We start from the raw sequence: 15,278 nt of genomic DNA, 5'->3' as shown, positions 1-15,278 counted from the left end.
ACTAGGAAAATAAACAAATCAAAGAATTTAAAATTAAAAGTTTGATAGAGGAGGCATACAGTTTTGTGTTTACCACTTTAACTGTTGCATGTTGGTCAGAAATGCAAGAAAGTATTTCACCATATTCTGAACATATGGCAGACTTTTACATCATTATTGAACATGTAGAGGGGAACATGGTATTAAAAACAAAGGAAAATAAATTAATTAAGAATGGGTTCACTTCCTGGTCCTCCCTGCGTGGAGGTTGCATGTTCTCCCCGTGTCTGCGTGGGTTTTTTCCAGGTGCTCCGGTTTCCTCCCACAGTCCAAAGACATGCAGGTTAGTTGTTAGTTCCTAAATTGTCCCTAGTGTGTGCTTGGTGTGTGTGTGTGTGTGTGTGTGCCCTGCGGTGGGCTGGCGCCCTGCCCAGGGATTTGTTCCTGCCTTGCACACTGTGCTGGCTGGGATTGGCTCCAGCAGAATCCAGTGACCCTGTGTTAGAATATGGCGAGTGGGATAATGACTGACTGACTGAATAACAATAATCTTAAAGCTTCAGTTTAATGTAAATGGCCATTATTAAGACTAAACATAAAGAACCCTAAGTAATTCAGCAACTACTTCCACTCTCTGAATTGCGAGGGAGGAGAGATATAATCAGGAAGACAGTCATGCATATTGCATCAACAAAGCCCTCTTATCTAATACCAGGTTAAATATGAAACCTAAAGTTGCCTGATGAGCTGATATGCAAACCTTAATGCTCCAAAACTGAACTGTTACAGAAACTGGCATTGTTTTGATTATTCTTTTGAATAAAGAAAATACAGCTGAAAATAATTAATATTAAAAAAAACACAAATTTCAATTGTCAGAAGTTCTACTTTAGGTAAAAGTAAGCTAAATAGCATCAGTGATTCAAGACTGTAATCACAAGTATATACCTGGCCAACAGCAAGAATTTGCTGACTGAATGAACATCCTACAAAAGTGGGCAGTATCTTCAAAACAGTGGACATTGATAAGAAATCCATGATACAATACTATTCTGATAAGATATGAAAATATTGTGATTCTTTGATATACACTGCTCACAAAAATTAAAGGAACACTTTTTTTATTGGGCCTGGCATGAAATCAATTAAACCTGTCTGATAATTTTCTGGTTGGTTAAGCAGCTGAGGTCATTGTTAATCACTTTCAGCTGTATTGGTGTTCATGGACTTAACGACAGGTGCACTAAAGTGGCAACAATTAGAAAACCCTCAAAACAGGACTGGTTTTACATGTGGAGGTCATTTCAAGTTTCTCCCTCTTGATCTTTTTTGGCTGGTTTTCCACTCGTGCTAGTTTTGGCTTGAGTAATTATCTCTACTGGCAGTATGAGGCGATTCCTTAACCCTACAGAAGTTGCACAGGTTGTCCAACTTCTCCAGGATGGCACATCCACACGTGCTGCAGCAAGAAGGTTTAATGTGTCTCCCAGCACAATCTCCAGAACATGGAGGGGATTTCAGGAGACTGCCTGTTATTCTCGGAGAGCTGGACAGGGCCGTAGAAGGTCCTCAACCCATCAGCAGGACCGATACCTGCTCCTTTGTGCAAGGCGGAACAGGCTGAGCACTGCTCGTGCCCTACAGAATGACCTCCAGAGGGCCACTGGTGTGAATGTCTCTACCCAAACAATCAGGAACAGACTTCATGAAGATGGCCTGAGGGCCCGACGTCCTGTAGTGGGCCCTGTGCTCACTGCCCAGCATCATGGAGCTCGACTGGCATTTGCTCAAGAACACCAGAATCGGCAAGTCCGCCACTGGCACCCTGTACTTTTTACAGACGAGCAGGTTCACCCTGAGCAGCTGTGATAGACGTGAAAGAGTCTGGAGAAGACAAGGAGAACGATATGCTGCCTGCCTGGGACAGTGATGGTCTGGGGAGGCATATCCATGGAGGGACGCAGAGACATCTACTGCGTAGGAAATGGTGCTCTGACTGCCATAAGGTATCGAGATGAAATCCTTGAACACATTGTCAGACCCTACGCTGGTGCAGTAGGTCCTGGTTTCCTCCTAATGCACGACAATGCCCGGCCTCATGTGGCAAGAGTATGCAGGCAGTACCTGGAGGATGAAGGAATTGAAACAACTGAATGGCCTTCACGATCCCCTGACTTAAACCCAATAGAACATCTGTGGGACATTATGTTTCGGTCCATTAGGCGCCACCAGGTTGCTCCTCAGACTGTACAACAGCTCAGGGATGCCCTCATACAGATCTGGGAGGAAATGCCACAAGACACCATCCGTCGTCTCATTAGGAGCATGCCCCGACGTTGTCAAGCATGCATACAAGCTCATGGGGGCCACACAAGATACGGAAAAGCATTTTGAGTAGCAGAAATTAAGTTGTTGAAAAAATGGACTAGCCTGCCACATCTTCATTTCACTCTGATTTTAGGGTGTCTACAAAATTGAGCCCTCTGTAGGCAGAAAACATTTATTTCCATTAAAAGACTTGGCATCCTTTTGTTCCTAAGACATTGCCCTGTCGTTATTTGTATAGATATCCAACTTCATATTGAGATCTGATGTATCTAATGTGTTTCTTTAAAGTGTTCCTTTAATTTTTGTGAGCAGTGTATTAAGTACTACACTTTTATTTTGCCATAAATTTGATTGACTGATGTTAAACTTGCCACCATATCCCCATAGGAAAAAATGTCTGTTATACCTAATAAGAGAAAGCCTTGACTAACCAATTCATTTTTAATAGCAGAAATGTACAATACCTCTGCAATGTGCAGAGTATGAATGAGTATATTCAGTTCTTGTATGTAATTTGACCTTTGTGGTTGCCTTTATATTTTTACTAGAACTTGTCAAGCTCTAACTCAAAATGTCTCAAATATAAAATATACTTTAAATACATACAAATGCACATTTAAAATTCTTAGTGCTACATGAACGGATGTTACCAGGACATCCGTATCGGCAATTAACCTGCTATTTTTACAACATATTATTTACTTTTTGTACACAAAACATGTTAAACACTATTGAAAACTATTAGCAGTGTTTGAAAACTCAATGTTAATTAAGCACAGGTTGCAATTTTTCACATCCACTTCATTTTTTTTTTTTTTTTTATAAGAACATTAGCCTTCTTTTTCTCTTTCTCTCATGAGGGGAAAGAACTTTGGCAGAACAGAATAATGAGCAATTTTGCATTTATTGCTTCTCCATTTACTATTTGATTGCATCAGTTTATGAAATCTAAATTATTTTAAGTATAAATCAGCCTTCAAGCATGCCTGGCACCTGAACCTGGATGCAGAGGCTTACTGTTTAGTTTGCAGGTGAAAACAAAATGAACTCCAATGCTTGCATTAAACAAGGACAGAACATATTGTATAAGAATCAGTCCTCAAGTTTACGTTAGATTGTACTTTGCTATGCAAGTATTAATAAAATGTAACAAATGGTGGATCACAAATGTTAAAACTGCTGCAAGGAATTCCATATGTATATAAAAAAAACAACCAAAACATGGCATGAAAATTGTCCTCACTATGTTGGAAACATACTACTCCAAAATATTGTAATAATCTGCTATATTGATTTTTTTTACTTCGCCCTTTTCAAATTAAAAAAAAACAGCACTGGTTTTGGGAGTGATCTTGCTGTTTATTTGTGAGAAAACACTATTCAATACACTGACAACATCATGCCAATAATGAAGTCTTAGAATTAAAACTTTAAGCCTGTAAGCGATAACATTCTCAAACCTGTTTGATCTAATTCAGACTCGCTGAGGGCTGGAGAGTATCATATTTCATATCTGGCTAGCTTGATAGTGAGCTTTTATCTTACATAAAAGTGGAGTCTACTAGGGTTAAATGATAAGATAGAGGAAAATGATCAATTAAGACCAGGCATCGTGACCACGAAGAAATCTACTTATTTTCAAGAATCACTCCTGCATTTAGAGTCTTAGGTGCATATACCGATTTGTTTTAAATTTGTATATAAATATGCTCATTTACCTTTTAAGTTTTCAACATTTCAGAACAGGAATGGAAGGCAGCAATGCACAGAATTCACTCAAGCTCCATATGTGCAAAGCATACAATCATTCAACTTAAAGTCATCTATCAAGCACATCTGTCTTGTTTAAAATTGTCCAAAATGTTTCCAGGGCAAGATCCGACCTGAAAATGTTGCAAGTTCCAGCCTCATGGGGTCATTTGGGGGTGCACCAAATTAATATCATTTTGGACCAAAATCCTTAAATGCCTTTCCGACAGCCTTGGTGTCACAATCATTCCTAATCCACTAATAGCTGTGTTTGGTGTACTTCCAGATGGGCTTAAAGTGGAGAAGGACAAACAAACTGGAATTGCCTTTACTACACTATTGGCATGTAGACTTATCTTGCTCAACTGAAAGAATCCTAACTCACCTCTTTTCAGTCAGTGGGTAACCGATGTTGTATACTACTTGAAATTGGAAAAAATGAAATACTCACTTAGGGGATCTGTGCAAAACTTTTTTGAAACCTGGCAGGATCTAACTAATAACATGTTTGAATAAGCATTTAAATTGAGTAAGTGGATACCAGTCCTGTTTATATTGTTTTTATTTACTTACTTATTTTATTTCTACTATTAAAGTTTCACTATGTTGGCCCAGCTCTCTTTCTCATGGGTGGGGGTTGATTTGACTTGAACCTAGTCTTATAAAATTTGACTTGCTTGTATGGAATGTTCTTTGATTTTAATAAATTCAATAAAATGTTTTAAAAATCATATATGTATGTAAATATCATTATCCAGCTGATTATTTCGGTTCAAAGTAACTATTTAATGAGAAGCATACGGTATGATATCTGACCCTGTTTGAACACTTGGAGATATGCTCCATTTAATGATATAATGGTGAAAATGGAAACAAAAAACTAATGTTTTATGTCCACTGCACTGACCAATAGCCCACATTTATTTCATCAGATCACAAAAAATTAAAAATAAAACGTAGATCATTTTGTGAAGCTAAGATTATTGGGTGGTTCTGTTCTCTGTGCTATGTCAACTAGCCTTTTCCTCAACATCCTTTCTATAATAGAAAGTACATTGTCACCATGCATATTAAAAAAAGACAGTGCTGTTGACTTATTTTGATCAACTATTTGTAAACCAGTTTCTGTACAGAGCAATCTTCAAGACTGTTGGCAAAACAACTCAGTGGGTAAAGCTGCTTTGTAGCTCAAAGGCATGGTGTCGGAGATGGCTGAAGGGGCGACCTGGCCTGGACACCCAGGAGGACGGCTTGCGCCTTCCCCAAACCATGTCGGGGCGACCACCCTGGTACCTTTGGGCGCCAGGGGTACAGAGCTTTGAACCTCAACCCCGTAGAGGCCTGTGGTCACTGCCAGGGGGCACCCCTATGCCTTTGGAGCTCTGGACCTCAGCACTTCCGCCACACCCGGAAGTGCTGGGAGGAAGAAGAGCAGGGACACCCGGAGTGCTTCCGGGAATGCAGCCGGCACTTCTGCCACACTGGGGCGTGTCGGTGGAAGATTGTCAGGAAACACCTGGAACACATCCGGGCGATTATAAAAGGGGCCGCCTCCCTTCATACAATGGCTAGAGTCTGGTGGAAGAGGACGAGGTCTCTGGAGGAGGCAAGGAGGCGGCCTGAAGGAAGAGACAAGGCATTGTGTTGTGGCCAGGACTTTGGGGTTGTGTGGCACTTATTACTTGTATATAGTAGTGTAAATAAACGTGTTGTGAGTGACATGAACATGTCTGCCTGTCTGTGTCCAGGTCGGCTACCACAGTGGGTTCAAGTCCTAACCTTGTCACCATCAGCATGACATTTGAAAGTTACCTCTGTGAGTGTAGGTTCTCATTGTCTCTCAGTTCTACTTTTTCTTTATGCATTCTGCACATGCACTTGGTTCAGTTAGGAGAGGATTACAAATTCACCCCAATGTAAGTGACTGAAGGTGTGCAAGTGTACCATGCAATGCTGCCAGTATTGCTGAGACAAGGCTGTATATCCTAAGAACCTGGGATAACAATATGTATGTGTGAAACAAGCTTCAGCACATACATTGCTAGACATTTAAAAATATCAGAAACGAATCAAGCTAAATGAATGTTTATGCTGATGTTCCACTTCAAACAATAAAACAAAGATCATCTGAACATAAATCTATGTTTGCTTTTCTGCCTTCTATTATCACATTCAATGGGCTATTGACTGCAACATTTTTTCTTAAATGTTGTATTATGTTTACTATAAAATAAGCACTGAGTAAGTTCAGTACTTATTAAATCTTTAGAAAATAAATTAATAGTACAACCAAAAGATCCTAAAATTTCACACCACCAGGATCCTCCTTCTTCACAGGTAAAATTCAGTGAATCTGAATTTAAAAGTAGGGCAGCAAGGCATTCGTGTGATGTATCCCACAATGAAGCTCATATGCTTTAGGGCTTTGTTTCAACCCAAAACAATACTTCATCTATTTATTTACTGAACCCAGATAATCAAGTTTAGAGTCACAGGAAAGCAGAGTGCATCCCAACAAGATCAGAAGCAAGACAAATCACATTTAAGATTTATTAAAAATAAGAAAACAAGTGAAAGAGACACAAATAATGACTGAACTTTCACTGCAAGCTAAAAATTATTTGATACTCAAATGTAAGCTTTCAAGGTTATTTGCCTAATCAGGCCTATGCAGCAAGGTCAGATGTTTTCTTACATTTCACAGTCCCATTTTGATCTGAAAAAAGAGCACTCTGCATTATTTATTAGGTAAATGCCAAAGCTGCCAGTAGCTTTGAAGTCTTCTTCAATGTGGCTCTAATCAGGTTTTGGAAGGTTGTTGCCATTGATTTCTTCATCATTTGACCCATAACAAGAGCACAATAAAACAAAAATGAAGCTGAATAGCAGGGATATGGCTTGCTACTCAAGCAGGAGCAGTAACACACACCCTGCACCTACTTTTCAACACATTTTAGTAATAAATTCTAAAGTTCTAACATGCAACTGAACATATTGTACAATGTCCACAATTTTACTTTGTGGCACAAACCATCAAATAACAGATAACCCAGATCACAAAAATGAAATACTTTATCTACATATACCATAGACGGTATCTCTATCTCTCTCTCATCTGTGTGTGTGCAGGCAAAGGTCTGTGATACGATTTGCATATTTGTAGCTAGAAATCCATAAAGGGAGGAAATAAATCATGTATCTTAAAATAGATTTTTATTCCTAAGCTTTCATTTCCTACCAGGAATTATCATCAGAGGAATATTTGGAAAATTTATTATTATTTTTTTTTCATTTTCATGTTCAAAACAAAGAGTATCATCACTTGTAGGAAATATAGCAGATTTGCCCACTACAGCCAAAACCAAAATAACGCTGCAATCTTGGCTGTGTGGTGTAGTAAAGCAAATAATAAAAAAGAAAACTCCATCCAAGTGTTAACAGTGTGCAAAAAAGAATGTGGGTACAAGCAAATCACAGACGTATCCATTCAAACAAATGATGGTACGAGTGTGTGAGGGATAGTTTCTTAAGAATTACTTAGCAATAAGTGCATTTTGTGTGAAGAAACTGAAGAGGATGGCTTCTGAACTCACATAATATATGCATTTGTGTGTGTATCTTCCCTTCTTTACTAAAATTATGCGTAAGCAGTGGGGTCATGTGGCCAGTCAGCTAAGGTGTCTGACGGCAAACCACAAGGACTTTGGCTTAACATAGAAAGCAAGCTCTCTTATGAAAAACATACTACTGTATTCACTTGTGATCTGTAAGTCACATTGTATAAAAGTGTTAAATAAGCAAGCAAATAAATAAATGATGATATCTGAAAATACTCCTTAAGAAAAGTCCTTGAATGTGCCAGTCCCTATGCTGGAAAGTCCTCATCACTTCAGAGTGGCAAAGTCAGGAAGGAAAGAAGGAAGGAAGAGACTGTTGGAGAGCTATTCACACAGATCTGTCAAGACTGATTCTCCATTAGGAAAATACTTGCTGAGCAAGGTTTGCAATGTTGTTCAAAAACATCAAAATTCTGGAAAGAACATTGTTCCAAATTAGAAAAAAACATTTCCTTGCCAGTTATTTTGACAACAAACAATGATGAAAAGTCATTTGACTGCAAGTTTGAGCAAGTTGTAATTCAGCCCTAAAATACCACTAAAGTAGCAGTTTGAACTTGCAAAAGAGCAAAATGTATATAGTACATTGGAGTGTATTACATAAAGAGGACGAGAAAAAGTTATTCTTTTACTCTTTTAGCTCAAACATCCATTTCAATAATATAAATATTTGTCAGACCTCAAACATCAAGTGTGACATCAGCTGTCATATATCAAAATGAGGGATGTATAACGCAAACATGTACTTAATAGTAAAAAGAACATAACCTATTCAAACAAAAGACAATCATTCTTCCCATTCTCATTTTTTGGTTATATAGTACCCCTAACAACTAATGCACATGAAATAAATCCCCAACATTCATTTAAATTAAGACCACTGATTTAACTATAAAAATATTGAAACATTTCTACTATACTGGTAAAGTGTTTTGGAATGATGAAAGGAATTATATTAAATTAAACCTCTTTGGTACACTAATATTCAAGTGATTAAAATACTGCAGTCCAGCTATTTAGAAAAGAAGCTGAAATACATACAGTGCCCTCCATAATGACTGGAACAAAGACACATTTTTCCATGAATTTAACCCTCTGTCTCACAGATTAAAATTATAAATCAAACAATTCAGATGTGATTGAAGTGCACAATACAGGGTAATAATTTAAGGGTATTTGCTTACATTTCAGTTACAGTATGCAGAAATCACAACACGTTTCATACAGGGTCCGCCATTTTTGAGCACCACAATGTTTGGGACATTTGGTGTCACAGGTCTCCCAAAATACCTAACTACTACTGCTCATTACACTTATCCTGATAAACAAACATAGTCTGTTGACTTGAAAAAGCAGACTAAACATCTCTATTAATGTCTTAACTGATACTCATCAAGAAAACACAGGAAGCCTCTCCTTATACATTTAAATCTTGAATGAACAACTATAAGCTTTTATTTTAATTTCATTTTCTTTTGCACCACTGTTTATGCGTCTGTTTTTCTGTGTATCCTAATGTGTTTATATAAAATTTCCACCACCCCTTCCATGCATGAAGAGATAGCGGCACACTTCCTGTTCTGCGCCATTTGTTGTTTCTGTTTTGTTGGCAAGGGGTGGAGGTTTTTAGACATTTAGGCCGCCCAGGTAGAAACCTTTGATAGTAAGGCACTGCACAAGTGACACAACATACCTACAACACATTATTGCACAAGAATCTTCTCTGTGACACTTTGCCATGCATGGAACCCTACAACTTTGTTTTCCCTGCCGATGTACTTTCATGCACTGTAGGACTTATGTGCTATGCCAATTAAAAACAGAAGTTAATATTGGCCACTAAAATATCTTATTTCAGTGAAATTCTGTGCACTGTGTAGTCATCCATGTTGCCACTGTAAGACCATGCCTTTGCTGAAGAATTCGTACATAGTGATGTATCCCACTAAGGTACTTCTCCTCCCTGAGCCAGCAGTGGTGGGATCTGAGCTTGAGGTTATAAGATTCCAGATTCCAGTAATAATTTGGCCAGTAATAATTAAAGGAGAGCTCATAAAGCCCCACAACAGGAAATCAGACATCTAACTGTAGGGGTGCCTCGTAGCACCTAGCCTCTAACACTCTCTCTCTCTGTCAATCTTTTGCAGCATTTCAGCACACCTTCAGCCTCTAATGTTAAAAATGTATTGGCAGAAAAGGTGACATTAATGGATCCAGATTTGCCGAATTTCAGTGAGACACTGATATTATATATATATATATATATATATATATATATATATATATATATATATATAGGGTGAGAACTGCAAAAGACCCCACAATATTAACATGACACTGTTTCAAAATATTGTGATTTCCATTTTTGTTGTTGTTTGCATATTTGGTATTAAGTATTTTACTTCAATTCTTAAGTATAATGCAATTTTTATTCCCTTTTAAGCAAAAAAAAGTTATTCTATTACACATAATTAAAAAAATCCTTGATTAAATGCATAACACAAGACTTTTGGCAATGTCCACTTTAGGACTGGGAATACTCTATTAATTTACATTTAACATACTGCAGTAAGTTGTCTAAATTTAGCATTAAGTAGTTACTTATTGGCGGCACGGTGGGGCAGTGGTAGCGCTGCTGCCTCGCAGTTAGGAGACCTGGGTTCGCTTCCCGGGTCCTCCCTGCGTGGAGTTTGCATGTTCTCCCCGTGTCTGCGTGGATTTCCTCCGGGCACTCTTTCCTCCCACAATACAAAGACATGCTGGTTAGGTGGATTGGTGATTCTAGTGTGTTTGTGTGTGTCCTGCGGTGGGTTGGCACCCTGCCCAGGATTGGTTCCTGCCTTGTGCCCTGTGTTGGCTGGGATTGGCTCTGGCAGACCCCCGTGACCCTGTGTTCGGATTCAGCGGGTTAGAAAATGGATAGATGGATAGTTACTTATTACGATAGGCCTATACAGTATGTTTGTAGTAGACCTATCAACAAATAATGGAGATTTGAACGTTTCATAATTAAAATAATGCTTGAATATAAAACAAAAGTGTTCATAATTTTGTCTATTATTTATGTTGCCATGAGATATGTGTAATGTTCTATACAAACACAAATTACTCAGTTCTGAAATAATAATACATATTGGTAAATGTTTAATGTTAGTGAAGCAAAGAAAAAACATTTTATTACATTGGCTTATGAGTTTTAAATTCAGTATAAATATACCTTCAAATATAGCTAAAGGAGGAGAGACTCTCCTAGCTGGTAGTATGCCAGAGTACTTGACTTAAATATTAAGATGCCTGAAAAATGCAACAGGTCAACTAGAATAGGATACTCTGGCCAGCTGTGGGAATGGAGAAGCAATACATTTTGTTATGCAAGTAACAGTAGAAAGTCACTGCATTCCTAAAATACAAATGGCAACACTAAGGCAGCAATTCCATTACGTATACAAGATGCAAAATGACACAAACTGTTGTTATCTACTGGACTGTTTCTTCTTAAACTTTTACAATGTACAAGACTATAGTATAGCTACAAAAAAGGTAAAGTGTAATCACTCATTTTTTTTTTATATTTTTCCTCATTGCGTTGCAGGATGACTGCAGCTCGAACAGCTAGATTTTATTTTTCTCAGTTTTACCAAAGCTTAATACTAAGCATTTTCAATGGCAGTGACAGACCTCAGGAATCTTTTCATATTCATGAAAATATGAAATAAATATTCATGTGAGAAATATGCTTGAAATGAAACAAAAACATTTACTGTTGGTTGTTATTATTACTGTTATTATCATCACTACAGAATATCACCAGTGTTATTTGTCTATGCATGGCTATGCTGTCATTATAATAATCCACTTACTGGGTCCCAGTAAGAATCGACTTTCTTACTTGGGTCCTCAGATTAAAATGTTTAAGAACCTCTGCTCTAGACAGAGAATCTTGCACGCTGACATGCAATATTTTACGGCTAAATCATACAGCTTTAAGTAAAAATAATAATGCCCTGGGTGCATTATTATTATTATTATTAAATTATGAGCCATTTGCTGTATTCACAACAATTCATTTATGGTATTTAGAGCAAATCTGTGCCAGAATGTTTACCAGATTGCAGAATGAAGCCTTCTTTGCAGCCATAACAGAACTTTTTACACAATAAATAAGAAGGCAGTGTTAACAAGACTGAAAATTCATCCTTCTCCCATCTTCTTTTTTGAGCCCACTTCACAGACAGAACCATACTCAACAATATTAGGCACAAAACAGACAAAACAGTATTCCTTTACATACCCACACTCCCTAAATGCTAGATAATTTTAAAATTAAACACAGCTGAACATAAATGTGTTTGAGAAATTAGAACACCAAAGTACACAGTAAAAATCCTATACAGTAGAGAGAAGAAACTAATCTCCACACAGACAGTGACGTGTCCAGAACTCATACTTAGGCTCCTGAAACTGTAAGGTGGCAATACTTACCACTGTTAACCAACATGTTTGCCAAAGTGGACAATAATAATACTAACCTTTCTACTCAACCATTCAAAACCTACAGATTTAGTGTTTTCAACTACTTTCACTTGTAATCTTTGTACAGTCATGATGCTAGGAGACTCTTACTTCTATTGGCATCTGTATTACCCTTGCAGAAATTTGCTTAAAACTTTCCCGTTTTAAATGTGACTCAGGATTTACTACAGGTACCTAGTAAGAGAAACATAGTGTTACTTGTGCATTTATAAGTGGACAACAGAAAACAAGAGAAACATAGTGTTACTTGTGCATTTATGAGTGGACAACAGAAAATGCTTCCTGAAGAATGAGTCTGGATATGTGAAGTCCATGAGGTAAGACAATGCTTTGTAGGTAGCTAATGCAGGAAGAGGTACTAAGGGGCATCAGAGCCTCCCGAAGGACATGTGTGTATTAAATACAAAGTAAAAGTAAAATTATGCAATGCTTGATATGATGGCTTACTTATTCTGGGAATAAAACTATTAAAACCCTTTCCCCATGAGTGTGTACTGTATTTGGAGGTAGAGAAAGCAGAAGCTAGCTTTTGTGATAGGTTTAATGAATTTGAAAAAGTTTCTCCGAAATGTTTTGAAAACCTCTATTCCTCGGTCTAAAGCCATGAGCCATGCATTTATTTTTATATATATATATGTATATATATATATATATATATATATATATATATATATATATATATATATATATAAAGATGATCAACATTAGTCATATATGCTCTGGCACACCCTGTTTTTGTAATGCTCAAAGTCTTCTCTATACTCAATTTCCTCTAAATGTATGGTTTCATAAAAATGAGAGTAATGACACCCTCTGCTTTCCCCATTTGTGTATATTGTGCTAAACATGCATAACTGCTGGTGTGCCCACTACCTTTCCTCAGATTGCCTTCTGTGTACATATGCTGAAAGTTCCTAGCAGCCTTGATCCACGGCACTCTTTTCCAAAGTAACTTTGGACTAAAACCACTTTGGACATGCTGGCAGTACAATGTGGCTGTAGTTAGAACTACTACCTCACAGCTCCACAAACAAAGATCAAATCCAGGCAATTCTCTGTCTGGAACTTTAATGTTCTACCTGTGCCTGCTTTAATTTTCCTCCCTCATCCTTAAGACATGCACTTCTGTTTCAATGAACCTAAAATGTCCAAAAGGTTCAGGTGTGAGTAACTGCAGAATGTGATGGACCAGAACATTGTCAAGATATGATCCCTGCTTTCACCTGATGCTGCTGGGATTGGCCATGGCACCCCATAACCTTTATAGAAAGATGTGGGTTCAGAAATTTGGATGGATGGATTTGTTTACTTTCTCTAGTTGCTCACTCCAAGCTAATCTTCAGTATACTAGCATTCTGCCTAACTCTTCATGTTATCATTCCCACCGAACACGTCATACTTTCATGTGAAGTATGCTTATAGCGTGTCCTACTCTGTGCCTGGGGTCCCCTCAGCCTTGAAACATGTCCTTCTGCATTCTCATTGTGTGCATTATTCCTATAATATTCTTTATAGCATTACAAGGAAATGATGCATACAAATTCACCCATTTTAGGTATACTGTGGTTACTACAATTTTGCATACTGCTTTACACTGTGTTATTCATCTCTCGACAAAATCGCTGTAGAGAGCCCCACATTTTTTTTTTCATTTTTTAAACACACAATAAAGTACTCATACTATACTCATAAACTTAAGTGTCTTGGCCATGCTTTGTGTCTTATCCGTCCTGTACACTGGGCACTCTCTTTAGGTATTGTATACTTAACTGATCTTGTTCACTTTCTACAGTCAGGAGTGGAAAACACTGCATACACCCAACTAACTGTCCCCATGACATCCAGCCTGGTAATATATACACAATGCCTACAGCCTCGCCCACCTTATAATTATTATACCAGTACCCCGTGACCTACATAGTGACCACTATGCCTCTACAGAGTTCCTCTTGCGAAAACGACCCATAACATACCACAGTATACATGCCACACCTCTCTTTTCTGCTTAGTGCTATTCAGACAAACACCAGTGAGCTGAGCTTATATGCTTGCCAACACCCATTTTCAGCATAAGGTACCCATGGCATCTTTTCACCGTTAAATGCCAATGAAGTTCTCGCAGCCTCGCCCACTGCTACGGATTTCACGTAGTGTTCGGACACATGACAAAGTAAACTGTTAGGCGTTCCTGGGTCGCCAAAAAACTCACTCATTTTTCCGGGACCTTCTCTCCTGGAAGACACGATCCAGTGGGATAACCACCTGCCCCAGGAAGCTGTCCATGCCGATAAGTGCTCTGTGCATGACGGTGAGGAGCAGATCGCTGCCTCCCGGAGGAGCTCCTTCCAGTACACCAGGATGCAGCTCGAAGGAGCACTCCTCCATCCATTCCGGACTCAGCTCTTTCTCTTTTACAGATGTGCAGTACTTTTCCTTGCCCAGCTGCATGATGGTGTACACGTCGCTCGTCCCATGCTTGCCTTTGGCCCGCAAGCCTCTGGCCCGCAGCACGGTCACCTGGACGTGAGTGGGCAACCATCTCTGCTCGTCGTCCACCCCTAACAGGGACATGTCGCTGTAGCAATCACAAGCGGTGGCGCATTATCCTGTTACGTATCTGCTTCTCAAAGTTTATCGGCCTCTTCTTCAGCGACCTCCGCCTACTGCTGCTTGTCTGCAGCGCCGTCAACCAGCTCCGCGCAGCGAGACCACCGACTCCGCCTTCAATCAAAGAAGTGAGGTGCGCTATTCGAGACGTCACAAAGGAGGCGGGGCTAATACGTCACGAACCGGGCGGGAAGTAACGGACTTGCGGAAACTTGCAAGAAATACAAGAGGAGCGTGATGAGGACGGCGGTTTTGGTGTGAAATTGGTAAAGGGCAAAGGCGTTCAAATCAGATATTTATACTAACGACCGACTGACTCAGCAACTTTAAGGCAGTCTAAATAGAAGGGGACTGTGTAAAAATTATAATGTCATTTGACCTGTCTCAGTTAAAATATATACTTATAGAAAATTTTACATTTTTAATATGATACGACTTTAGGTGGTGTACCTTATAAAAACTACT

The 15,278-nt window shown here is 38.7% G+C and overlaps 1 protein-coding gene across 1 annotated transcript in view; it reads right to left on the bottom strand.

The window, feature by feature from the left end:
- Positions 1 to 14,941, bottom strand: part of LOC120527936 — a 131,434-nt gene extending 116,493 nt beyond the window's left edge. The window contains exon 1 of the mRNA XM_039751908.1: positions 14,416 to 14,941. Coding sequence (XP_039607842.1) covers positions 14,416 to 14,777 — 362 coding nt within the window. The 5' untranslated portion in view covers positions 14,778 to 14,941. The remainder of the gene's footprint in view (positions 1 to 14,415) is intronic.
- Between the last annotated feature and the right edge of the window lie 337 nt (positions 14,942 to 15,278).

The sequence above is a fragment of the Polypterus senegalus genome, chromosome 4 (genome assembly GCF_016835505.1).
Source record: "Polypterus senegalus isolate Bchr_013 chromosome 4, ASM1683550v1, whole genome shotgun sequence".
In the NCBI taxonomy this organism is placed as follows: Eukaryota; Metazoa; Chordata; class Cladistia; order Polypteriformes; family Polypteridae; genus Polypterus; species Polypterus senegalus.
This window is presented reverse-complemented; position numbering and strand designations above follow the sequence as displayed.